At 45.5% G+C, this 26468-nt stretch overlaps 1 protein-coding gene across 4 annotated transcripts in view; it reads left to right on the top strand.

The window, feature by feature from the left end:
* The window catches only part of LOC144324868 (uncharacterized), a 31523-nt gene extending 5291 nt beyond the window's left edge, over positions 1-26232 (top strand). The window contains exons 3-8 of one of the 4 annotated variants that reach the window (XM_077923037.1): positions 6840-6917; positions 8274-8399; positions 14241-14362; positions 18148-18275; positions 20559-20809; positions 25249-26232. In XM_077923037.1, the coding sequence (XP_077779163.1) occupies positions 8297-8399; positions 14241-14362; positions 18148-18275; positions 20559-20809; positions 25249-25886 (1242 nt within the window). In that variant the 5' untranslated portion in view covers positions 6840-6917; positions 8274-8296 and the 3' untranslated portion in view covers positions 25887-26232. Of the gene's footprint in view, positions 1-6839; positions 6939-8273; positions 8400-14240; positions 14363-18147; positions 18276-20558; positions 20810-25248 lie in introns of all 4 variants that reach the window. The other 3 variants (XM_077923036.1, XM_077923038.1, XM_077923039.1) reach the window with 3 other exon arrangements.
* Positions 26233-26468: the final 236 nt, after the last annotated feature.

The raw sequence follows: 26468 nt of genomic DNA, 5'->3' as shown, positions 1-26468 counted from the left end.
GCACCTTCACCGTTAGCCATGGGATAGGTGGTTCCGCGTGAGAGCCTTCTATTGCTTCTCCACCCAGCTGCAAGCTCCCATTTCCAGCCGGGGACATTCGTTTCCCTGATGCAGTTCCTCTGGGCAATTGTCGTCTCTCATGTCTGCTCCAGATAGAGACTCCCATCCTTTACGATTGTGACATTGTCGTGCTAGATGCCCTTGTTTTCCACAGACAAAGCAACGCCTTGCATCTCTTCCTTTCCCTGCATTTCCTCTTACCATGGAAGAGGTAGTAACTGGGAGGGGTCTGGCTGCTCCTAATTCCATGGGCTCTGGCCACTCTCGTCCTGTCACGTTGCCCGCTCTGCTCTCTGTACTTTCGATAATATTATTTTCCCGCCACCGTGGTCTCCATTGTTCCTTCTTTTCACTAGCCCTCCGTTCCACGCGTAGGCTCAATTGCAGGCACGTTCGGACCAGAGAGTCCAAGGAACTAGGTTCTGGCATTTGGGCCAATTGGTCTAAAATCTCATTATTCAGTCCTTCCCTAAAAAGGGCTGCGACTGTTGGGGAATTCAGATCCCATTTTAATTTCTGCACCAGCAAACTAAAGTTGGACCAATAAACTCCCACAGTGTCTTTTCCTTGTCTCATTCTCAACAGCTGCCTAGCTGTGGTTGTTTCATGCGCAGGGTCTAAGAAAATCGTGTCTAGATACTGCAGAAAAATGTGTAGATTTCCTAGGGCGGCATCCCTCCGAGATATGAGGGGTATAACACAGTCCTTAGCCCTCCCTTCCAAGAAATTAATCACATAAGCAACCTTCTCTTGCTCAGATTGAAATTCTTTATCCTTTATCTCAATTATGTAAGAAATTTCTGTCTTGAAAGCCATGTATTCAGAGCTTTCTCCCTGGAAGCTACGTGGACGTACAGTCAATGTTTTACTCACTCTATCTCCCCACGTCGATTGCAGCCTGGTTCTATGTTCTCCCAGTGCTGCCGATAGGACGTCGACTTGACTTTTCAACTGTAAGTTCTGTTGCCATAAGTCCTGTAATGTTAGCTGGAGCGCTGGGGTTTCTCCTTGCCCAACTGGCGCCACAGCTCCATCCATTTTGGTTTCTCCTTCTTTACTTATAGTGAAGCGGCGCAGAGCAGAAGGTATTCTGTCAGGACTGGTCGTTGTCCTCTTCAGATCACCACAGAAACGCTTCTTGTTCTTTTATAAAACTTTTTATTGCGTATTAACAAAACATTCTTATAAACAGTTCTTAACTCTTCTTCCTCAGAGTCCCTTCTTTCAGATACCTTCTGAGCTCTGCTTCTCCATGACCAGCCACTCTCCAAATGGCGAAGGCGCCTTTCCCTTTGCTTTCCCGCTCTTTTCCCTACCCTCCTGGCTAGAGCTGGCTTGTATCTCCCCTCCTCCGAATCTGAGCTAGAACTGAACCCTGGCCTTTCCTGGGAACAGCCGGTCCCTCCCTCTTGTTCCTCTTGCTCCCTTCTATTAGATTCACTGCTCTCCTCCCCCCCCCCCCCCTTGGGGAATGCTTTCTCCCTCTGAGAAACTGAAAACCTAGTATGCTTTTCCACCTTTACACCTCTTCGTGATATTTTGGCCTTAAATTCCCTTTTTTGACTCATTTTGTTAACCCAGTGGACAGTGCATATCTCCACCCATTGGTTGCAGGATGTGACAAGTTCCGTTAGAACAGAAGAGTCATGGTAGACACTTTGCAGACCCCCTCAGTTCTGGAATTCAGAAAGCCAAATTATTACCCCTGATTTCTCTGGTTTGCCAGAAGCGGCTTAGTCATGCTGGCCACATGACCTGGAAGCTATACGCCGGCTCCCTCGGCCAATAAAGCGAGATGAGCGCTGCAACCCCAGAGTCGGTCACGACTGGATCTAATGGTCAGGGGTCCCTTTACCTTTATTTACAACATAGTCCACAACAACTCATACATACAAACAAACCCACCACCATTGGCAATTTAATTATCAAAATTAAACTCCTATCCTCTTACACAAAGATAACATAAAAATAAAAGACTTCCTTTATCCTGTAAATGGCCTCCTTATTTACTTCTTGTATACTATTTCTTTTGTATGGGATTATTACAATTTTTCCTAATTATGACTTAAAAAACCACAAAGTCTCCTGTAGAAATTAATTGAAACAAGTCCAGGTGTATATTTTGGGGCACTTTTTGGGAAAGTATTCTCTGCATTTTCCCCATTCTTTTGGGAATTCTTATCTGGATTGTCCCCTAATCGTCTCTGTTAATCTGGCCAATTCAGCATAATCTAATAATTTATCCTGCCATTCCTTTTTTGTTGCCACCTACTCTTCCATACTAACCCATCAGGATTTGCATGCTGTCAATCACAAGCACTTCCATTTGACCCAAGACTTAAGTGCTGTGTTTTTCCGTGTATAAGACTATATTTTCCCCCAAATTTTTGAAGTTTAAAATTGGGGGTAGTCTTGTACACAGATTGTTGCCATTCATTATTTCTTCATTTTGGGCTCAAAAAAGAGGGGTCATCTTATACATGGGGGTGTCTTCTACACGGAAAAGGACAGTAGTCAGGTGTCTGAAAATTGGTGGCGGTTTCCCCCCCCTTTCCTTTTTTTTCCTTTTCCTTTTTTTAAAAAAAATATTTATTTAAATAATACAGAAAAAATAGAACAACAGAAAAAAATGAAATGAATTTGAGAGAAGAAAAAACACAGTTCAAAAACATTGAAAACAAATATTTTTCGCTCCATAAGACGCACCTAGTTTTTAGAGGAGGAAAACAAGAAAAAAAATATTCTGAACGAAACAGTGGATGTATGATTTTTGTGGTGAATGCTGTGGCCACAGACATGTGATTTGACAGTGAGTTTGGGGTAGCCCAATGCAAAAATCCCGAGAATCCTTGTGGATCCGTCCTTTGTAACCACGTTTCTGTGCCATTGCGGCCCCAGGCAACAGTGGGTGCGTGATTTTTTTGGTGCAGGCTGTAGCCATGGATATGCTATGTGATCTGATGGTGAATTTGGGGTGGCCCAATACAAAAATCCTGAGGATTCATGTGGATCTGTGCTTTGTAACCACGTTTTTGCACCATTGCGGCCCCACAAAACAGTGGGTGCGTGATTTTTTTGGTGCAGGCTGTAGCCATGGACATGTTAGGTGATCTGACAGTGAATTTGGGGTGACCCAATGTAAAAATCCTGAGGATCCCCCCTCCCAGGCAGCCTCCTTTATCACGTCCCTTATGTCTTTCCCTTATTGCTTACCAATCAGCTGCTTCCTTTCAACACCCCCTTCTCTCTTGTTTGCCTTAGTGTCTTTTCCTCAGCTGGAGCAGTTTTTTGCTCCTCCTTTTCTTCTAATTTCTCTCCTCATTGCTTTAGTCTTCCTGTCTCCTCTCCTTGCAAGTTTGCTGTCTTTACCTCCCCCCTCACAGGCAGCCTCCTTTATCACTAGCGTCCCTTATCTCGCTCCCCGATCACTTGCCAATCAGCGGCTTTGTTTCAACACCCACTTCCCTCTTTCAAAAAAAAGAGCATGATCTGCTTTTTGACCCTGGGCAATTCAGCTCCAGGGACCACGCATTCGCTCCATAAGACGCACAGACATTTCCCCTTTCCTTTTAGGGAGAAAAAAGTGTGTCCTATGGAGCAAAAAATACGGTACATGTTGTATAGTACTCCACCCACCCACCCGCAGCTTCCCTCCGCTACAATTCGACTTCTTTAAATCACTGTCTGCACATTTATCCTTGCATTCTCTGATCCTGCTGCTAGCATCCCCAGCCGGCCATTGCACAAAGTCTAAAGTAGCACGGCAAAGAGAGCAGCCATATCATGCATACGGTTTGCAACGTACTTCTGTCCGTACGCCCAATTATTCTCTGCTGTATTGTGTGAGGCTTTTCTCACATAGAGTCAGATTCCCTCAACCGTTTACTATTAAAAGTGATTTATGTACATCTCCTGTCCTGAGACTTTCTAGATTTCACAGACAGCAGGCAAGGTTGTGCATGGGCTGCACAAGTTCATACTTCATGACCACATATGGACATGTTAACCTCCACCTGCAGAAGAGAATTACAGTCAGATCTAGTTATCTTGATTTGTGATAATGGTTCTTTGATTCTAAATATGGCTGATTCTCAGTCATAAGAATAGAAGAACAGACTTGCTGGATCAGACCAATGACCCATCTATTAACAACAACAACAAACAACAACAACAGTATAACAACAACAATAGTATAATAATAATTTATTATTTATACCCCGGCCATCTGACTGGGTTTCCCCAGCCACTCTGGGCGGCTCCCAGTTGAATATTAAAAACACAATACAGCATGAAACATGAAAAACTTCCCTAAACAGGGCTGCCTTCAGAAGTCTTTTGAAAGTAGGATAGTTGCTTATCACCTTGACATCTGGTGGGAGGGTGTTCCACAGGGTGGGCACCACCACCGAGAAGGCCCCCTGCCTGGTTCCCTGTAACCTCGCTTCTCGCAGAAGAGGGACCCCGGCATGCAGGGTAGAGACACTCCTTCACGTCTACTGGGCCAAGGGCATTGATGGCTTTCAAGGTCAGCACCAACACTTTGAATTGTGCTTGGAAATGTACTGGGAGCCAATGCAGGTCTCTCAGGACTGGTGTTTTATGGTCTCAGTAAGACTTTATTTTACAGAAAGGTTCAACCTCACTGGCATCCTCTTCACATTGACCCACAGAGGAAGGTTTCCTTTTGGGAAGAATGAAATCCTTGTTTACAGAAAGGTTCAGCCTGCCTCACCAGCATCCTCTTAATACACTTTGAATTGGGCTCGGAAACGTACGGGGAGCCAGTGCAGGTCTCTCAAGACTGGTGTTATATGGTCTCAGCGGTCCCAGTCCCCAGTCTGGCTGCCGCATTCTGAATTAGTTGCAGTTTTTGGGTCACCTTCCAAGGCAGACCCATGTAGAGTGCATGGCAGTAGTCCAAGCGGGAGATAACCAGAGCATGTGCCACTCTGGGCAGGTAGGGGCTCATCCTGCGTCCCAGATGGAGCTGCCCTGGACACAGAATGGACCTGTGCCTCCTTGGGTCCAAGATCACCCCCAGGCTGCGCAGCTGGTCCTTCAGGGGCACAGTTGCCCCATTCAGGACCAGGGAGTCAAACCATAATGTAATATAAACAAACCCCCATTTCCTGAGTTGGATTTAACAGCAGACTGGTTTCCTTAAAATTTGAAGTGAATCTTCTGGTCTCCTGGCCATGCCAGAGAGGAAGGGGTGTGTGCCTCGAATGGGAAGTCATTGACTTCTGAACTGTTTAGGGAAGTTTTTAATTATTGATGTTTTAATGTATTTTTACTCTTTTGTTGGAAGCCGCCAGGAGTGGCTGGGGAAACCCAGCCAGACAGTTGGGATAGAAATAATAAATTATTATTATTATTAATGAACTGGGCCTGAATCTGTGCTGGGGAAACCCAGCCAGATGGGCGGGGTATAAATAAAAACATGATGATGATGATGATGATGAACTGGGCCTACGTCTGGGCAGATGGTTCATTCTCTACGTGCTGTAATTGCACTGAGCCCCCCTGTTACTGTTATTTTGTGGGATTGGGACCTAGGAAGTTGCCTTCCCCGCAATCAGACCATTGGCCCGTCTAAGTCAATACTGTTCATACTAACTAGCGGTAGTTCCTTGCGATTTCAGATAGCGGTCTTTCCAGCCCTACCTGGAGACCCCCAGGGGTTGATCCTGGGGTGTTCTCTACATGTGAAGTATCGTATTTTTCTGTGTATAAGATGACCCCTCTTTTTTGAGACCAAAATGAAGAAATCATGGATGGCAACATTCCGTGTATAAGACGACCCCCAATTTTAAACCTTAAAAATATTGGGGAAAATACAGTAGATTTTCTACCATTGGGATACTGACCTCTTCCGCACAAGACTGTATTTGTGAAATAGAGCATTTACAAAGCTAATTAGAATCATAGAATCATAGAGTTGGAAGAGACCACAAGGGCCATCGAGTCCAACCCCCCTGCCAAGCAGGAAACACCATCAGAGCACTCCTGAAATATGGTTGTCAAGCCTCTGCTTAAAGACCTCCAAAGAAGGAGACTCCACCACACTCCTTGGCAGCAAATTCCACTGTCAAACAGCTCTTACTGTCAGGAAGTTCTTCCTAATGTTTAGGTGGAATCTTCTTTCTTGTAGTTTGGATCCATTGCTCTGTGTCCGCTTCTCTGGAGCAGCAGAAAACAACTTTTCTCCCTCCTCTATGTGACATCCTTTTATATATTTGAACATGGCTATCATATCACCCCTTAACCTCCTCTTCTCCAGGCTAAACATGCCCAGCTCCCTTAGCCGTTCCTCATAAGGCACCGTTTCCAGGCCTTTGACCATTTTGGTTGCCCTCCTCTGGACACGTTCCAGTTTGTCAGTGTCCTTCTTGAACTGTGGTGCCCAGAACTGGACACAGTACTCCAGGTGAGGTCTGACCAGAGCAGAATACAGTGGCACTATTACTTCCCTTGATCTAGATGCTATACACCTATTGATGCAGCCCAGAATTGCATCAATTAGGGTTGTAGCCAATTAGAAAGGGTAGTTCACAGGCCCTGTCAATTAAAAGAAAGTGGTTGAGAAATTTCCACCCAGCAATAATTGCTTTCTGAATTAATCGAGAATGTGCTTCCTCTTTCCATCTACGTGGAGTTTTATACACATTGCAATTCAGATTGAAGAGCGTAATCATCTTCTGTCAATCTTCGTAATTGGCTTGATTGATATACATGCTACTATATGCAAAGCTAATCGTGGCACGATTTTATCCTTGCAGGCTCAACTAAAAGAAGTTCTTCATTAAACAGACTGAATAACAAAGTTCCTCTGAATTCTGAGCAGCCAGAATCCAAAGGTTTGCAAGCAGAGCAGAAAGGTGCAAAAAACAGATTAACGCCCAGCCCGAAAAACAGGAGAAGTGGGGAAATTGGTTGCTAATGAAAGCCATTTTTTAAATAAACTCTGGTCTTATTGCTAAGAATACAGTGGTACCTCTCAGGTTAAGAACTTAATTTGTTCCGGAGGTCTGTTCTTAACCTGAAACTGTTCTTAACCTGAAGCACCACTTTAGCTAATGAGGCCTGCTGCTGCACAATTTCTGTTCTTATCCTGAAGCAAAGTTCTTAACCCGAGGTTAGCGGAGTCTGTAACCTGAAGTGTCTGTAACCTGAGGTACCACTGTGTTTAATATTCAAATATAACTGTAGTCCACTGTTAATGTACAGTGGTGCCTCGCAAGACGAAATTAATCCGTTCCGCGAGTCTCTTCGTCTTGCGGTTTTTTCGTCTTGCGAAGCACGGCTATTAGCGGCTTAGCAGCTATTAACGGCTTAGGGCTATTAGCGGCTTAGCGGCTTTAAGAAAAAGGAAACAAACTTGCAAGAACTTGCAAGACGTTTCGTCTTGCGAAGCAAGCCCATAGGGAAATTCGTCTTGCGGAACGACTCAAAAAACGGAAAACCCTTTCGTCTAGCGAGTTTTTCGGCTTGCGAGGCATTCGTCTTGCGGGGCACCACTGTAAAGCGCGCCAATCCACCAGGATCTTTGCCTACATTAACTACATTAAGACGAAAAAGAAATGTGCAGGCATACTTAACATCAGTGGGGTTTCCGCAGGAGGACTGTATGTGCACTACATTTGTACTGCATTTGTGCACTAACAGTGCAGGATGGCTGAAAAACAGATTTTAAAAACATGTATTTTTACCTGTTTCTTGCTTTGATATAAATTGGGCTTTAAAATTTTAAAATTATTGAGCTTCCCTTAAGAATAATGTGTTTTAAATCATATGTGAGTGTAGGCCATGGGTAGGCAAACTAAGGCCAGGGGGCCGGATCCAGCCGATTCGCCTTATTAATCCGGCCCGTGGGCAGTCCGGGAATCAGCGTGTTTTGACATCAGTAGAATGTGTCCTTTAATTTAAAATGCATCTCTGGGTGATTTGTGGGGCATAAGAATTTGTTCATTCCCCCCCCCCCCCACAAAAAAATCTAATCCGGCCTCCCACAAGCTCTGAGGGACAGTGGACCGGCCCCCTTCTGAAAAAGTTTGCTGACCCCTGGTGTAGGCTCTCACTGTCTCTCCATGATGTTCTTTCTTTCTAAATGCACTTTGACTTGCGATAGTCTCCCATACTTTGCTTCATTAGGCTGCTTGCTTTGTTTTTGGATTTTCTGTTGCAATCCTCTTTGGTTTCTTCCCGCCCTCCAGCTCGCCGTTCCCAGGTCAGTCCTATGGAGAGCAACGTGCTCAGCCGCCTGCTTACCCCCACCCAGGCCTCCCTAGCTAGGAGTAAAAGTGCCGCCACTTTATCAGCTGATGGCCAAGATCCCTCAGGTAACAGGGCACCAGGGTGGATAAAAATCAATGATTTTTAACACATATGATGTGTTAGGAGTGGTGTATCTGGCCAATGCGCTTATTAAACCTCTCCTTCCAACTCAGTGAAAGATAGAGCGTGTCCAGACGAGGTGCGGGCCCCTCTGGGGGATATCATCAACTTGTCCCTTGGCACCGGGACATTCCCAGGGGAACTGAAGGAGGCAGTGGTGCGCCCGCTTTTAAAGAAAACATCATTAGATCCCTTAGATCTATCTAATTACCGCCCGGTTTCGAACCTTCCATTCCTGGGTAAAGTGATTGAGAGAGCGGTTGCGGAACAGCTTGGTAGGTTTCTGGATGAAACATCGGCTCTGGATCCATTCCAGTCCGGCTTCCGCGCTGGTCATGGGACTGAGACGGCTCTGGTCGCCCTAACAGATGATCTCCGCAGGCAGCTGGATCGAGGCGGGTCGGGGCTGCTGATTCTTCTAGACCTGTCAGCAGCCTTCGACATGGTTGATCACGAACTCCTGGACCACCGCCTTGCCGACGTGGGGATCCAGGGCACAGTCCTTCAATGGCTGCGCTCGTTTCTCTCTGGTCGGGGACAGAGGGTGGCGCTTGGGGGGGAATTGTCATCCCGCCACTCCTTGGTGTGTGGAGTGCCCCAGGGTGCGATACTCTCCCCAATGCTTTTTAACATCTTTATGCGCCCCCTTGCCCAGCTTGTCCGGAGTTTTGGGCTGGGCTGCCATCAGTATGCTGATGACACCCAACTCTATCTGTTGATGGATGGCCATCCTGACTTGGCCCCAGACACACTGATCAGATGCTTGGAAGCTGTGGCTGGATGGTTACGTGGGAGCCGGTTGAAGTTAAATCCCTCGAAGACAGAGGTCCTCTGGCTGGGACGGGACGATATGAGATTGAAGGGGCAACTCCCATCTCTTGCGGGGGTGCAATTAGTGCCAGCACCGTCCGTTAAGAGTTTGGGTGTAATCTTCGATACCTCCCTCTCCATGGAGGCGCAGATTGCAGCTATAACAAAGGCGGCATTTTTTCATCTCCGCCAAGCTAAGCAGCTGGCTCCTTACCTCTCTCGCCCTGACCTAGCCACTGTGATCCACGCGACGGTCACCTCCAGACTGGATTATTGTAACTCGCTCTACGTGGGGCTGCCCTTGAGACTGACCCAGAAACTCCAGCGGGTGCAGAATGCCGCAGCGAGACTCCTTACGGGGTCTTCGCTGCGAGATCACATTCATCCGGTGCTATACCAGCTGCACTGGCTCCCGGTGGAGTACAGGATCAGGTTTAAGGTGCTGGTTTTAAACTTCAAAGCCCTATACGGCCTAGGACCCTCGTACCTACGGGACCGCCTCTCCTGGTATGCCCCACAGAGGAACTTACGGTCTTCAAATAAAAACATCTTGAAGGTCCCAAGCCACAGAGAGGTTAGGCTGGCCTCAACTAGAGCCAGAGCTTTTTCGGTTGCGGCTCCAACCTGGTGGAACGCTCTGTCGCAAGAGACAAGGGCCCTGCAGGACTTGACATCTTTCCGCAGGGCCTGCAAGACAGAGCTGTTCCACCAGGCCTTTGGTCAGGGCGCAGCCTGACTCCCTCCTTTGGCAATCTTCACAAAACTTTAGTTTATGGTTGCCATCAATTTGTATTTTAATTAATTTTTATAATGTTTCTATAATGTTGCATTGTTTTAGTGTTGTTAGCCGCCCTGAGCCCCGCTTCGGCTGGGGAGGGCGGGATATAAAAAATTTATTATTATTATTATTATTTGGGACTACAACTCCCATCATTCCTAGCTCACAGGACCAGTGGTCAGGGATGATGGAAATTGTAGTCCCAAAACAGCTGGAAGGCCAAGTTTGGGGGTGCCTGGTCTAAAAAAAACTCAAACGTTTGTCAGAGATGTTAAAAACGGGGAGGGTACCTTCAAGCCTATGTGGTAGGACTGTGTGAGGACATGAGAATTTGGGGGTGTAATCTATAATGAGGAAGGACATGCTGTGGAAGTCCAGGTTTGACAGCTGTTCCTCTTCAGGGTAGAACAGAAGGGCAGACCTTCTCGGCGTACGCAGGATAGCAGCCTGGGAGTCTTAGCCTGGGTAGACAAAATTCATCCCTGTGTCTTTGGATGCACTCACATCCAGCCCACTTTGCAGAACATGGGACATACTGTGGTACCTTGGTTCTCAAACACCTTGTTTCCCAAACGCCGAAAACCCAGAAGGAAGTGTTCTGGTTTTCGAACATTTTTCGGAAGCCGAACATCAAATTCGGCTGTCGGCTACTTTGGGGGCGCCTGCGCCAATCAGAAGCCGCACCTCGGTTTTTGAACATTTTGGAAAGTCAAACAGACTTTTGGAACGGATGAAGTTTGGCACTTTTTTTTTGCTCTTTATTTTGCTTTGATGCTTTTTCGGTTGATTTGTTTTTGTGACCGTGTGGAGCCCAGTTCAGCTACTGATGGATTGATTGTGTGACTGCGGAAATAGATAGAAGCCCCCCACCCAAACAGTGACTTTAGCTACGAATGGATGGATGGATTGTGTGACTGCGGAAATGGATCAAAGCCCCCCATCCAAACAATGACTATCGTCAGTGCAGGTCAGAAAAAAATTACTATATTTTTCTGTGTATAAGACGCCCCTATTTTGGGGGACTCCAAATTAAGAAAATGGAGGGAGATTGTATCCGTGTATAGGACAACCCCCCATTTTTGCATGATTTTTTCAAATAAATAAACCCTAGTCTTACACACAGAAAAGTACAGTAATTTTAATTTTTATCACCTACCATGCTGTTTTATTTCTTTTATAGTACAGTACATTGCTTACTGCTTTCATTTGATGATTCAGTGGTCCTGTTAGATAGCAAAATTCATGTGAAATGGCTGTTTTTAGGGGTTGTTTTTCAAAGCCTGGAATGTGTTAATTTGTTTTTCATTCCTCTCTATGGGAAAGAGCGCCTTGGTTTTCGAACACTTTTGTTTTGGAACCGATTTCCGGAACAGATTCAGTTTGAAAACCAAAGGACCACTGTATTAGCACAGCAACCACTCCAGGCCCAGTGTGGCACATGCTACTGCAACGGGATTTGCCCGTGCGCCTGGCATCATGGAACCGGGCTGTCACAAGCCAAGTTGAGTACAGTGGTACCCAATTATTTATTTATTTATTTATTTATTTATACATACCCCTCCCATCTGGCTGGGTTTCCCCAGCCACCCTGGGTTCCTCCCAACCAAGTATTAAAAACACATTAAACAGCATTAAACATTAAAAACTTCCCTAAACCTTGGTTCTCAAACTTAAAGCATTCTGGAAGTCTGTTCCAAAACAATCCATCCATCCGTAGCTAAAGTCATTGTTTGGATGGGGGCCTTTTATCCATTTCTGCAGTCACACAATCAGTCCATCAGGAGCTGAACTGGGTTCACACAGTCACAAAAACAAATCAACTGAAAAAGCCTTTTAAAAAAACAAAAATGCCAAAAGAAGAGCGAAAACAATACGCTAAACTTCACCCATTCCAGAAGTCCAAATGTTCAAAAACCAAGGCATGGCTTCTCATTGGCGCAGGCGCCCCAGAAGTAATCGCTGACAGCCATGTCGGACCTTCGGCTTCCGAAAAACGTCCAGAAACCAGAACGCTTCCTTTTTTTCTTTTCTTTTTTAAATATTTTTATTGCATTTTTTAAGAAAAGAAAGTCACCAAACATATAACAGACAAAGAAAGTATACAGAAAAAATAATGGATAATCACAGCCTTTCATACATTTTTTCATAGCCCTCTGGACTTCCTCACATCTCCCTTTCCTGCGTTCTCCGGACAAAAGTTATATTCCGCAATTTATTACCTTATTTCAAATCTTATGTTCTAGTTCTAATGTGTTATACCTATAATTTTAAATGTTTCCCTCAAATATTAAGCTACTTAGTTTAGGCATAACATTACTTCAAATCTCATTCCTATAGTTCAACTTATTCTCATACATTTCTCATCTAGGCTACTGATGCCAAGTTCCTTCCTTTCAAGCACTTTCTTAACATTCAAACAATTTATAAAGTCTTTGTAGGTAATCTTTAAACTTCTTCCAGTCCTCTTCCACCTCCTCTTTTCCCAGGTCTCGAATTCTGCCAGTCATCTCGGCCAGCTCCATGTAGTCTGTCAGTTGCATTTGCCATTCTTCCAGTGTGGGCAGATCTGAAACCAGAACGCTTCCTACCGGGTTTTGGCATTTGAGAACCGAGGCATTTGAGAATCAAGGGACCACAGTGTACTGCAGCTAGACCTGCTGCTGGAAATTTGAAAATCTGTGTTCTTTCTGGGACACTGGTGAAAATCCCTTGTGGGAACCATATTGGGCCTGTGTGCCAGGGAGGTACAAATCACATGCCTGCATGGCAGCAGATTTTGCCCGAATTCCTTTTGATTCCATAAGAAGCTGGAATGCCTTCCCTTATACCCCTTTCCCCCCGCCACATTGCATTTCAAACACAGCTGCTATGTTGTTTTCTTAACCAGGGTGGATAAAAATCAATGCTTTTTAAAAATAAATAAATAAAATCATTTTTTTTATTTGAATCGGATTATTTTGATTTAAACCAGATTTTTTAAATGAAAGGCTTTTGGAGGATATAACCTTACTAAAGATTTTCTATTTGAGTTACATTATAGTCCAAAGGCTGTTCATCAGGAAAGAAGGATTTGTTTTAAGATTTTCATGTGTGCTAAAACTCAGTCTTAAAAACAACAAAACAAGTTTAACCACATCAGTTAACAAACATGGATACCTATGCTATCATGTTATTGCTTTAGTGAAATAAATGGTTTAAATTGTTATGAAGGAAATGATTATTTTTCTCCTTCCAATCAAGTACAGCAGAAAAGTTGTGCAAATAGAAAACGTTAAACTTATTAACACTCACCATCATTTCATCATTATCTGTCAATGTATTTCTAAGAGTAGAACCAAATCAGTCATTTTTCATATAACTGTAAATACTACTCCTAAAATTTATTCTTCCAAAAATGAAACCTTCATCTGGTTGTAAATATTAAGATTATACCAGCAATAAACACCTAGTCTTATACACGGAAAGGTACGGTAGCTTCTCATAAAAGATATATGAAAGAATCCTAATTTAACAGTCGTGATGAATTACAATGTCTGCCTTCCTCATGGACAAGTAACCTAGAACAAAAAACATTTTTCGCTGTTGCTTGTGTGGGGAAAGCATTTCATTTTAATGGCCTGTTCCTTCTGTTTTCTTTTTCGTCTTCTTTTCCCTCTTGTGGTTTGTGTGCTTCAAATGGTGGCGGTCTGTCTCCTGGATCTCTTGAATGAATGAAACCTTTATTTGCGTCAGCCATAAGACGTAGCACCGAAGGAACATGACAATATAACAGAGCAAAATAAAGTCGATGATATAAAACACAGTTTAGAGCAGGCATAAGCAAACTCCGGCCCTCCAGATGTTTGGGACTACAATTCCCATCATCCCTGACCACTCATCCTGTTAGCAAGGGATGATGGGAATTGTAGTCCAAAGCATCTGGAGGGCCAAGTTTGGCCATGCCTGCTCTTAACTAAGTGGTAGCCAAACCTGGCCCCCTCCTGCTGTTTGGGGACTACAACTCCCATCATCCCTAGCTAACAGGACCAGTGGTCAGGGATGATGGGCATTTTAGTCCCAAGCATCTGGAGGGCCGGAGTTGAGAGCCTCTCCTTTCCTTCTCACTCTGTCCTCTTTCCCCACCTGCTTTTCCCCTCGGTGATCTGTTTGCCCTGCCAAATTCCCAACTTTATAGAATATCTCCTCTGTCCCCATTCAGCTCCCGGCAGTGCTGTCAGTTCCCCGGCCCACGCACCCAAAGTGCCCATGCGCAGCCGCAGCACAGACCGACTGAAGGCGGCCGGCTCTCCGTCGGGAAACGTTTCGCCAGAAATGGCGCAGGTGGGTCGGCGGCATTTGGGTCGATGACCGCAGGCGGGTCGTTGGTTCAATAAAAATACCAATAGCTTCCTCAAAGCTGATGGATCTCTTGATAGTTTTGATAGGGCGATAACAGTGCTTCTCTCACCGCAGTTTTAAGGATGATGTCCCAGATACTCTTAATAGTACAGCCCTGTTTCTGAACCTTCTTTTCTATTTTTGTAAAAAATAATAATAAAAAAAATTGTCCAGCAGTGCCTTAGAGACCTACTCAGTTTGCTATGGGTTGAAGCTTTTGTGTGCAGGCAAATTTCTTCAGATACACGGAAACAGAAGCCCCCAGACCCTTATATTAGCGGGAGGGTGGGGCGGGGTTTTCTCTTGGAAGGGTAGTAGGAGATGGGTGATTTTATGGTTCCAAAATGGAAACCTTCCTCTGTTTGTCCATATTAAAAGAATGCCAGCAAGGTCGAACCTTTCTGGGGGAAAAAGGGATTTTATGGTTCCAAAACAGAAACCTTCCTCTGCTTATCCATATTGAGAGGATGCCAGAAAGGCTGAACCTTTCCATAAAAAAGGATTACAGACCTGCACCTCCATGATTAATACTTGTAGTCAATATGGACAAGCAGAGGAAGGTTTCCATTTTGGAACCATAAAATCACCCATCTCATACTATCCTTCTGAGAAATACCCTACCCCACCCTCCCACTATATATCATGGTCTGGTGACTTCTGTTTCAGTGTATCTGAAGAAGTGTGCATGCACACAAAAGCTTATACCATGCATCCCCAACCTGTGGCTTATACCCAGAACAAACTTCGTTGGTCTCTAAGGTCATACTGGACCATTTTTTTATTTATTTTCAGCTATTTTGGGTCATCTGCATACTCTCCCTTGCTTTTTCCTTTCGGACTAATTGCAGTCATTCACAGTCGCCCACAGGTTGACCATACAGGTTGAGTCCTACTACCCTTTGGAGAAAAACCTCGCCCCACCCTCCCACTATCTATCAGGGTCTGGTTAATAATAATAAAAAATAATAAACTTTTATTTGTATCCCGCCCTCCCTGTCCGAAACTGGGCTCAGGGAGGCTAACACCAAATAGGTAACACTGGTATAAAATCAAGCAATAATGAAATTACCGTATTTTTTGCTCTATAAGACTCACTTTTTCCTTCCTAAAAATTAAGGGGAAATGTGTGTGCATCTTATGGAGCGAATGCAGGCTGTGTAGCTATCACAGAAACCAGAACAGCAAGAGGGGTCACTGCTTTCGCTGCGCAGCGATCCCTCTTGTTGTTCTGGCTTCTGAAATTCAGAATCTTTTTTTTCTTGTTTTCCTCCTCCAAAAACTAGGTGTGTCTTATGGTCTCGTGCATCTTATAGAGTGAAAAATACAGTACCTCCTGAAAACAAGCCAGGATCAAATTCAAATCCAATTAGATGGCTTTCCGCAGGATTAGGGTTGGGAACAGTAAACGCTCGTCAGGCCCAACTGTTTGCGCTGCTCTTATATGGGCCTGTGAGAACGCTGGGAGGCCTCTTTCATACTAGTTCTTATACAGACTTCGGTTTCTGTGTATCGGAAGAAGGGCACATGCCCACGTAAAGCTTAGACCCAGAACAAACTGAGTTGGTCTCTAAGGTGCCACTGGACAATTATTATTATTATTATTATTTTTTGACTGCGTCAGGCCAACACAGCTACCTACCTGAATCTTATATTTTTGTGTTGGTTTATTTGGTCTTTTTCAGTTACTAATATCTGTTCAAACTGAAGAGCTAATATACTTAACAAGAAAGTTCTTACAGGGCTGGAGGGAGAGCCTTATATTATAACAACAACAACAACACAGTGGTACCTCCGGTTGCGGATGGGATGTGTTCTGGAGCTCCGGTCGGATCCCGAGGTTTCCACAACCAGAGGTGCTTGTTCTGCGCAGGCATGCGGCGCGGTAGAGCGCTTCTGCGCAGTCATGCGCGCGAAACGCAGAAAAATACTTTCGGGTTTGCTGCATGCTGTCAGGGGCTCAGGAGCAGAGGCCTAGGGGAGAGAGGAAATGGAGAGCGAAGGGGAAGAATCTGAGGGCAGCGTAGGGGAGTATGACAGTGACCCGAGAGATTCCATGAGCTTCTCCAGCGAATCAGAAGATTCCCAGAAGGGGGCGCCGATGGTCAGGGCAAGGGGGGTCCCAGGGCGGACGCACCAGAAACAAGGGGCCAGCGGGGACTCCCAAAGCAGCAGCGGGAGATCAGGACCAGCTTCCCCACCAGAGCGTAGTGGGGGGGAAGAGTCCCATGTGTCAGGGCCAGCGTCTCCTCCAGCAGGGAGAGAGGATGAGTCAGGGCTGACCACGCCTCCATCGGAGAGTGGGGGAACGGAGGGGAGGTCAGGTCCAGCTAGCCTCCCCGAAGGGGGAAGCAGTGACAGGAGCAGTGTAACGGTCAGGAGGAAGGTTGCCGGCTGGGCGCGCGCGCCAAGTTCTAATGTACAGGCGCGCGGGACAGCAGAAAACCCGGATTGGGAACCAGGTCCTAAAGCCCGCCGGAGGCAGGGGGAAGACTCAGGGGACTCAGCGTCAGAAGAGTCTAGGAAGGGCAAGACCCCAGCGGACAGGCGGAACCAGAGGAGGAAAGAGCAAAGGAAGAGGTGGAGCAAGGCTAGAGTCTTAAACTGGTGTCTGGGGGGAGGAGATTCAGACGGAGCTTCAGTGGTCTAGAGTTTGAGACGTAGAGCTGCGCGCTGCGGCTGTGAAAGCGAAACTGAACTTCAATAAAGACTTTTGTATATAACAACGAACTGGCGTTGGTCCTTTGTGAGCTGGGACCTCGGGCAGCTCTGACACATGCGTATCCCAAAGAATACGTAACCAGAGGTGCACGTAAGTAGAGGTACCACTATAATAATAATAATAATTAAAATAATAATAATAATAATAAGAAGGTACCTGTGTTGGTCTGACGCATGAGAAATTAATAAAACAATTAAAAAATTGTCCTGTAGCACCTTGGAGACCAGAACAAACTTAGTTGGTCTCTAAGGTGCTACAGGACAATTTTTTAAAATAATAATGATGATGATGATGATTTATCCCCCCACCCACCTGTCTGGGTTTCCCCAGCCACTTTGGGAGGCTCCTAAGGGCAGTGTGTCTTTCAGGTAGCGTATTTGAAGTCCAATACTGTCATCATCTATGAATTTAACTTAGAAATCCTTCTGTGCCATGTCTTTGGGAGATCAGGTAGGTCCTTTGGCCGGAGCTCAGAGCAGCTAAAGCAGCTTCACATATCCTATATTCAGCTGCGGAATTGTCATTGTATTTTAATATTCTGCTGGAAGTGGCCCAGGATGGCTGGGGAAGCCCAGCTAGATGGGCAGGTTATAAATGATATGTTGTTGTTGTTGTTGTTGTTGTTGTTGTTGTTGTTGTTGTTGTTGTTGTTGTTGTTGTTGTTGTTGTTGTTTGTTGTTGTTAATAATATGTTGTTGTTGTTAATAATATGAAATATATTTTTTATTTTTCTTAAAAGATGATCCAAAAAGAAGTCCCTTAAGAGAATTAAGTCTTTTGTCTTAAGACAGTCTTTAAAAGAATCTTTCCCCATTTTTTTAAAAAAATAATTCCAGTAGCACTTTAAAGACCAGCTAAGTATAAGCTTTCTAGGTTGTTGTTTTTATTATTATTATTATTATTGGATAATTTTACAATACAAATTGCTTGTTGCTTTTCTCATTTCCTTATATCCTGATTGCCTTTTAGAAAGCGGCAGCTTACCAGTATGTGTCTGTTATTCCCGCAGAAATCGGAGCCCGCAAAGCAGCCCTCGTCTACCAGTAAACGCGCTCCGTCGCCATCTTTGCCCGGTCCCAGGCGGTCTCCCTCTCCTGCCAACGTGGGTAAACGCGCTCCGTCTCCAGCCGCAATCAGGTTTCTATTCATCTCCTCTTCACAAATCTTACTCTAGAGTTAAACCAGCTTGGTCCTCCCTGCCCCCCTTGGTTGTTCTCCTCTTCATCTACAAAGGGACAATTGCGTTTGAGCTCCCAGGACGTTTCTGAGCACAATTCAAAGTGTTGGTGCTGACCTTGAAAGCCCTCAACTGCCTCGGCCCAGTAGACCTGAAGGAGTGCCTCCATCCCGGACGCCGGGGTTCCTCTCCCAAGGGCCTTCTGGTGGTTTCCTCCCTGTAAGAAGCCAAGTTACAGGGAAGCAGCAGAGGGCCTTCTCGGTGGTGGTGCCCGCCCTGTGAAATGCCCTCCCATCAAGGAAATAAACAACTATATGACATTCAGAAGACATCTGAAGGCAGCCCTGTTTAGGGAAGCTTTTGATATTGGATGAATCATTGTATTTTAATATTTTGTTGGAAGCTGCTGGCCACATGACCTGGAAAAAATGTCTGCAGACAAATGTTTGCTCCCTCGGCGAGTAAAGCGAGATGAGTTCTGCAACCCCAGAGTCATCTGCGACTGGACTTAACTGTCAGGGGTCCTTTACCTTTACCTTTACGTGAGCAGAAATGCTATATTGTTATGGACGGGAGCTGGCAGAACTGAGGAAGTGGGGGTGGGTTGACACCTTGGTTTGTAAGCCTTCCTGTCAAACTCTGTGGGGTCAGATTCAGCCCATAATTTTCCTTTAGCTTCTTGCATGTGCTAGTATGAAATCCAAATGAAAATTTAATAATAAAAATAATATTTATTTATTTATTTATTTATTTATTTATACCCACCCCGCCCATCTGACCGGGTTTCCCCAGCCATTCTGGGCAGCTTCCAGCAAAAGATTAAAATACATTAATTCATCAAATATTAAAAGCTTCCCTAAACAGAGCTTCCTTCAGATGTCCTTTAAATGTCTGATAGTTGTTTAATTTTTTTACATCTGATGGGAGGGCGTTCCACAGGGCGGGTGCCACCGCTGAGAAGGCCCTCTGCCTGCATCCCTGTAACCTCGCTTCTCGCAGGGAGGGAACCGCCAGAAGGCCCTAGGGAGAGGGACCCTGGCGTCTGGGATGGAGGCGTTCCTTCAGGTCTACTGGGCCGAGGCAGTTGAGGGGTTTCAAGGTCAGCACCAGTACTTTGAATTGTGCTCAGAAATGTACTGGGAGCCAATGCAGGTCTTTCAGGACCAGTGTTATGTGGTCTCAGCGGCCCCTCCCAGTTCCCAGTCTGGCTGCCGCATTCTGGATTAATTGCAGTTTCTGGGTCACCTTCAAAGGTAGCCCCACGTAGAACACATGGCAGGATTCCAAGCGAGAGATAACCAGAGCATGCTGCACTGTGGCAAGACAGTCTGCGGGCAAGTGGGGTCTTATCCTGCGTACCAGATGGAGCTGCCCTGGAAACAGAATGGACCTGCGCCTCTATGGGTCCAAGATCACCCCCAGGCTGCGCAGCTGGTCCCCTTTCCCCCCAATACAGTACTTCTGTCTTGTCAAGATTCAACTTCAATCTGTTAGCCGCCATCCATCCTCCAACCGTCTCGGACACTCACACAGGACCTTCACCGCCTTCACTGGTTCTGATTTAAAAGAAAGGTAGAGCTGGGTATCATCCGCATACTGATGAACCCCCAGCCCAGCCCAACCCCCCTGATGATCTCTCCCAGAAGCTTCATATAGATGTTTAAAAGCATGGGGGAAGAGGCACCCCACAAGTGAGAGCCCAGGGATCCCCCCCCCCACTTTCTGGACACGGCCCAGGAGGAAGCAGCCGAACCACTGTATTACAGGGCCCCCAGCTCCCAGTTTAGGTATGATTTCCCTTGCTAAGTAGTTCTTAAGGCTATTGAAATATACAGTAATTTTCTAAGCTCTGTTGATCCTTGTAATTTCGGTGAGTAAAGATTTCTGAGGAAATTTCCCTCTTCTATTTCACTGTTGTAAAAAAGTGCTGTAAGGGGTAGTAGACCTGGATCTATTTAAATGCAGCCTTAACCTCAGAGTCAGAACTTCCTATCTGGACTAAAGAATTAGGAGCTAAGGAGTTACTTGCCCCAGAATACACTGTAGTTTTCCATGTATAAGACTGTATCCCCCCCATTTTGTAAGTTTAAAATTGGGGTTCGCCTTATACATAGAATGTTGCCATTATTTATTTCTTCATTTTGGGCTCAAAAAATAGGGGTCGTCTTATGCACGGGAAAATACGGTAACTGTACATGTTTCTGTGCCGTGCAGTTCTCTGATCGATCCCTTTTTCTCATCAGACAAAAGTCTCATCCAAGTTCACCCAAAAGACTGTGGCCACCATCTCCTGTTTTGGTCTCCAAACCAGCACCAATTCAGCGCCCGTCCATCACCCCGAACGTCCTTAACGTTGCCAAAAAGCAAAGTGACCCAGTGTGCCGACCAAAGGAGAGGTTGGAGGATCCCGAGGGTCAGGATCCTGGCCCGGCGGCCATGCTGCACCCCTCCTCGGAGAGAGAACTGGCTGCAGCTGCTCCAAAGACCAAAGAAGGTAAGAGAACCTACGCGAAAGGTGATCCGCTCGCCTGTTGATCCACCCTTCTCCCCTTCCTGGGTCTAGCTCAAAGGTTTTCCTCACTGGAAAGAGTAATAATAATAATAATAAACAACTTTTATTTGTATCCCTCCCTCCCCGGCCGAGACCGGGCTCAGGGCGGCTAACATCAAATATAAACTCTGATATAAAATCAAACAATAATTAAATCGCCTCTTAAAAACAAGTCAGTATAAAATGGAAATAATGGTTGCCAGAGCCTTTGGAGGATGATGCATTTATCTGCTGTTACAGATGAGCTTTCAGGAATGTCACATGACTAAATGTGGTCAAACATGTATAATGCCGTTGATTTATGCATTATGTTGACATTTATTTTCTCAGCAATTCTAGTCAGTGAACAAAATCAGCGCAGTTTCTTAATAGTTTTCACATAGGAAGCATAAGGTGAAGGTACAGGACCCCTGTGCTGCTCAGTGCAGTCCAAGGTGACTAGGGTTGCGGTGCTCATAGGGGTTAGGGACAGGGGCTAGAGATAGGGATAGGGGTTAGGGATAGGGATAGGTAAAAATGTCAAGGACCCCTGGAGAGTTAACTCCAGTCCAAGGCAACTATGGGGTTGCGGCGCTCATAGGACCCTCGTACCTACGGGATCGTCTCTCCTGGTATGCCCCGCGGAGAACCTTAAGGTCCATAAATAGCAATACTCTAGAGGTCCCGGGCCCTAAGTGTCAGGACTGGTCGTTGTCCTCTTCAGATCACCACACAAACACTTCTTGTTCTTTTATAACTTTTTATTGTGTATTAACAAACTTATAAATGGTTCTTATCTTTAACTACTATTCCTCAGAGTCACTTATTTCAGATACCGTATGAGCTCTGCTTCTCCGTGACCAGCCACCCTCAAAATGGCGAAGGCGCCCTTCCCTTCGCTTTCCTGCTCTTTTTTCTAACCTCCTGGCTAGAGCTGGCTTGTATCCCTCCTCCGAATCTGAACTAGAACTTAACCCTTGCCTTTTCTGGGAACAGCCAGTCTCTCTCTGTTGTTCCTGTTGCTCTCTTCTGTTAGATGCACTGCTCTCCTCCCCCCACCTTGGGGAAAACATTCTCCCTCTGGGAAACTGGAAACTCCTAACTCTAACTCTTCCCTGACACTAAGGAAGTTAGATTAGCCTCAACCAGAGCCAGGGCCTTTTCAACTCTGGCTCCAGCCTGGTGGAACGGTCTGTCTCATGAGACCAGGGCCCTGCAGGATCTGATTTCTTTCCGCTGGGCCTGTAAGACAGAGTTGTTCCACCTGGCCTTTGGCTTGGAATCAGCCTGATTCACTTCCTCTCTTTCCTTTTCCTTATGTGATGGAACCCCTATTTGGGACTTCCCTGGCTTTTTTCTGGCCCATGTAGGGCCAGTCTGGATAGTTGGCCTTGATGAAGATTTGATGTTTTCTCTCCCCAAACAGTTTTTGATCTGGGCTTCCACTGAAATGAGGCTGCATTTTAAGTTGTATTTTAATCCTGTTTTAATCCTGTTTTTAAGTTGTATTTTAATGAATTGAACTTGACGTTAGCCACACTGAGCCAGGTCTTGGCCGGGGAAGGCGGGGTATAAATAAAATAAAAAATAAATAGGGGTTAGGGATAGGGGATAGGGATAGGGGCTAGAGATAGGACTTAGAGGTAGGTAAAAAGGTCAAGGACCCCTGGACGGTTAAGTCCAGTCCAAGGCAACTCTGGGGTTGCAGCGCTCGTCTCGCTTTCTGGCCGAAGGAGCCGGCGTTGGTCCACAGGCAGTTTTCTGGGTCGTGTGGTCAGCAAGACTAAACTGCTTCCAGCGCATGGTGGAAACCAGAGTGCACGGAAACACTGTTTACCCTCCCGCCGCAGTGGTGCCTATTATCTACTTGCACTGGTGTGCTTTCGAACTGCTAAATTGGCAGGACCTGGGGCAGAGCGATGGGAGCTCGGCCCGTTGCGGGGATTCGAACCGCCGACCTTCCAATTGGCAAGACCAAGAGGCTCAGGTGTTTAGACCACAGCGCCACTCGCGTCCCTATAGGAAGCATAGCAGGTGATGTATGAATGGTTTTTGTTTCATCAGAATGAGTAATTAAACACAAAGACGGTTTGACTTTTTATTGACTTGTCTCTGCATATCTTTCTGCCGGCAGCCAATAGTCTCAGGGCTTTAGATACAATATTCTCAGCCTTTACTATATTCCATTCTTCGAGGGCTCTACTTTCCACTAATCATTTAAAATAGGAATCAAAGAGAAGACGATCCCTGCTTCTTAAATGCTCCTTGGTCTTGAACATTAAACTTGGTTGTGCAAAAATAGCACACCTACCCCTTTGATTTTAGTAATTGGTAGTTTGCTGTTGTTTTTATCACATGGCATTCTGTAGACTTGTCTTCGCATCAACACCCTAAAGCAAATTGCTGTATTTTTCTGTGTATAAGACTATATTTCCCCCCAAAATAGTTCAAAATTGGGGGTTGTCTTGTACACAGAATGTTGCCATTATTTATTTCTGAATTTGGGGCTCAAACAAATAGGGGGCATCTTATAAACGGGAAAATACGGTATTCTGTACTTTTACAGATTTATACTGATTTGCCCAATAGGCTCAGGTTCTGTTATGCCCTTGTTGACTTCCCAAGCATAACCACATCTTACCTCGTACTCATCCATACCAGTGTTTTCAGCACAGTAGTCTTTCTGTCCACATACTTTGTGCAGTACAAAATGTACTATTTATGTGAATGAAATTTAGCTCTTTGAATCAAGTAGTCTCTTGCCTCAAAAACAAACTGTATTGTGCCCTTGAAGGTTAATGTTGTTTACACTTTCATCAACTCAATAAGTTTATCAGATTTTCATCAGGTGCACCATCAGATTTTCAAAAGGACAATTAGTCAGTTTTAAACTTTGACATACCAATGTTGAAAACCAATGTTCTGACTGTATTGCAAAATTTTGGAACGAGGCTCAATTTGAAAATCAGTTAACAAATATATATTAGTTAAGTCTTTATTTCCCATGTCTAATGCCTCTGGAACACCGCTAAGTTGGCACTTCTGAAGTTTGTGGTTCTACTAATACAAAGGGGGGAAATGGATTTCTCAGGTGTTGTGACCTCTGACTTAGGAAGAGAGTGGTGTAAGTTCCCCTGAAAAGCTGGTTTCATTGTATGCGCAGTTGCTTAGGGGACGAAGAGTCACTTTTGGTCCCCCCTAGGGAAACTTAAAACAATGCGGAATGAATGCCTCAATCATCTCCCCTCCTTGCCCTGGTGCACAAGGAGCACATCCTCTACCCTTCTGAGCAGGATGGACACACCCTCTGTCACCTCTCAAAAAAGAGACATTTCGGATGAGATGTCCTGGGCATTTGTCTCCCTGGAGAAGGACTTAGGGGCTACCTTAGCAGAAAAAGGAGTTTGACCCAGGCACCTGGTGGAGGCATCTCTCTCTACAAACAGCCACAGGTGAGTGGGTTGCTTGGCTGCTACATTCGATGTCAAATGCACGTGATTGGAAGCATGATTCTCCTGGAGGGCTTCCCTCCAGGTTAATGCTTTAGGCTGATTGTCGTACGACTAATCCCTTTCGCGCAAGTCTTAATCGTTTGTCTCCCCCGCCCCTTAGCTATTACGTAGAGCACACTCAGTGTTATATCAGGCACGTCTAACAGGTAGATCATGATCTACTGGTAGACCGCGGGGTGTTCCTGGCTGGTATCTGGTCTCCTTGTCTCCAATTTTTTAAAAAAAGAATAAAAAAAGCTGAACTACTGCTTCCTTCCTAATAAAAAGCTTGACCACTCTGAGTTCCTAAGAAAAGCTGAACAACCTTGCCTTTCCCAAAAACACTCAACAAACTTGGCTTCCAAAGAAAAGCCTAACAACATTGGCTTCCTAAAAAAAAGCTCAATAATGTTGCCTTTCCCAAAAAGCTCAGCAACTTTTGCCTCCTACCAACAAAAAGTGGACCATCCGATTAAGTTCTATCGGACTGCAGATTCAGGGCCCTAAGCTGTGTTTTATATAATTGACTTTTAATTATATTCTGTGCATATCGCAATGCTCCTTCAGTTCCATTCATTCATATATTCTGTTTCATTCATTCATGTTTTATTCATTCATATATTCCATTCTATTCATTCATTTGCTTCTGAAAAAAAAGCTCAACAACTTTGGCCTGCCCAACAACAACAGGTCGATCCCTGCCAGTTTTTTTACACTGTGAGTAGATCACAATCTACTGAGAGTTGGACGTCCCTGCTAGTCTAGTACAAGTTTGAATGGTTTGTCTTCCCCTCCCCTTCGCTATTACGTAGAGCACACTAAATGCTACGTGTTGACTAGCTCTGTTTGACAATATTTCACCTTCTGCGCAAATACGCCCCTGGCTTCAGACACGCATGTTTTCCTTTGCAGAGCCTCCGGCCTCCTACACCTTCCTGCCTGAGTTGCCACCCTCCATCTTCGGCCCCTCGTCTCCCGCTGCCTCGCCTTTCTGCCCTCAGGATTTCCAGCCCGCCTCCTCCGTCGCAAGGAAGATCCTTTTCGGATACGATCCGATGTCCCGGATTCGCGCTCCCTCTCGCTCCTCAGGCGACTCTCCTACTACCCCTTTCCACACCGATTTAATGGATGGCACCTGCTCCCCAAGCATGCTTCCTCCGCCTCGGGATCTCGGGGAAGACCAGGGAGCTAAGGGTGGTTTCCTGCGCAACTTTGCTCTGGAAGCTTCACGGCAGGGAGATGGGGTGGCTGTCAGCCCTCTCCGGTGCTTTAATTTCCCATCCCCTCAGAGGATCGGCCCAGGTTATATTTATACCTCCCGTTCCACTATCAGTCGGAGGTTGCCAAATAACCAGCCGGTGACTATGGCGACAGACCCCTATGTTCTGGAGAAATTGCTCCACACCTTCCAAACCATGCGGTGCAGCGTTGACAACATCAGCCAGGAGCTCAGGGTGCTGAACACCCACCTAGCCGATCTCTCGCACCACTTTAGCACACTGCCTCATCCTAGCCACTCTCCACACAATGGCCCCGAATACTATGGCTGAAGAGACCGAGATCTCCCAACCTTTCTAGATCAGGCCTTGTGTGCTTGGACCCCTGTCAGGCTTTGACTGGGAGGCACAATTTCTTGACAGGGAACAGCTCTTCCCCTTCATGCACCCATAGCTTTGAACAGCCAGGGAAGAGACCTTGTGCATTTATAATCCCTAGGTACTAGGCTCCGTCACATGACTTGGGGGAATGCTTGGCACCATCACATTAATATGTCTACTTTCCTCAGTTTGATGCTTCTATTGCCATACCACTTTAAATCAAAAAGCAATGCTAGAAATTGTCTCCAGTGGTGTACGTGTGTGACCTTTGGCAATTAAAAATGTCTCTTCAAATGCACAGAGCAGTCTACTTTTATTTTAGCCGTGTCTCAGTAAGTGCCATGCATATTAAAACACTGGTGGTCCTTCCAAACAATATCTTGAGAATTTAGAACAGTAGCACTGTCCATGATAATAGTCCAACATGTACCATTTTTTTCCTTGTCTAAGACTAGGGTTTTTTTTTACCAAAAAATTAGGTTTAAAATTGAGAGCTCGTCTTATACACAGGTAGTGCTGAGGGGTATTTTCTTA

Source organism: Podarcis muralis, unplaced genomic scaffold, assembly GCF_964188315.1.
Source record: "Podarcis muralis unplaced genomic scaffold, rPodMur119.hap1.1 HAP1_SCAFFOLD_131, whole genome shotgun sequence".
In the NCBI taxonomy this organism is placed as follows: Eukaryota; Metazoa; Chordata; class Lepidosauria; order Squamata; family Lacertidae; genus Podarcis; species Podarcis muralis.
The sequence above is the reverse complement of the archived record's forward strand: the minus strand, read 5'-3'. Positions and strand labels throughout refer to the sequence as shown.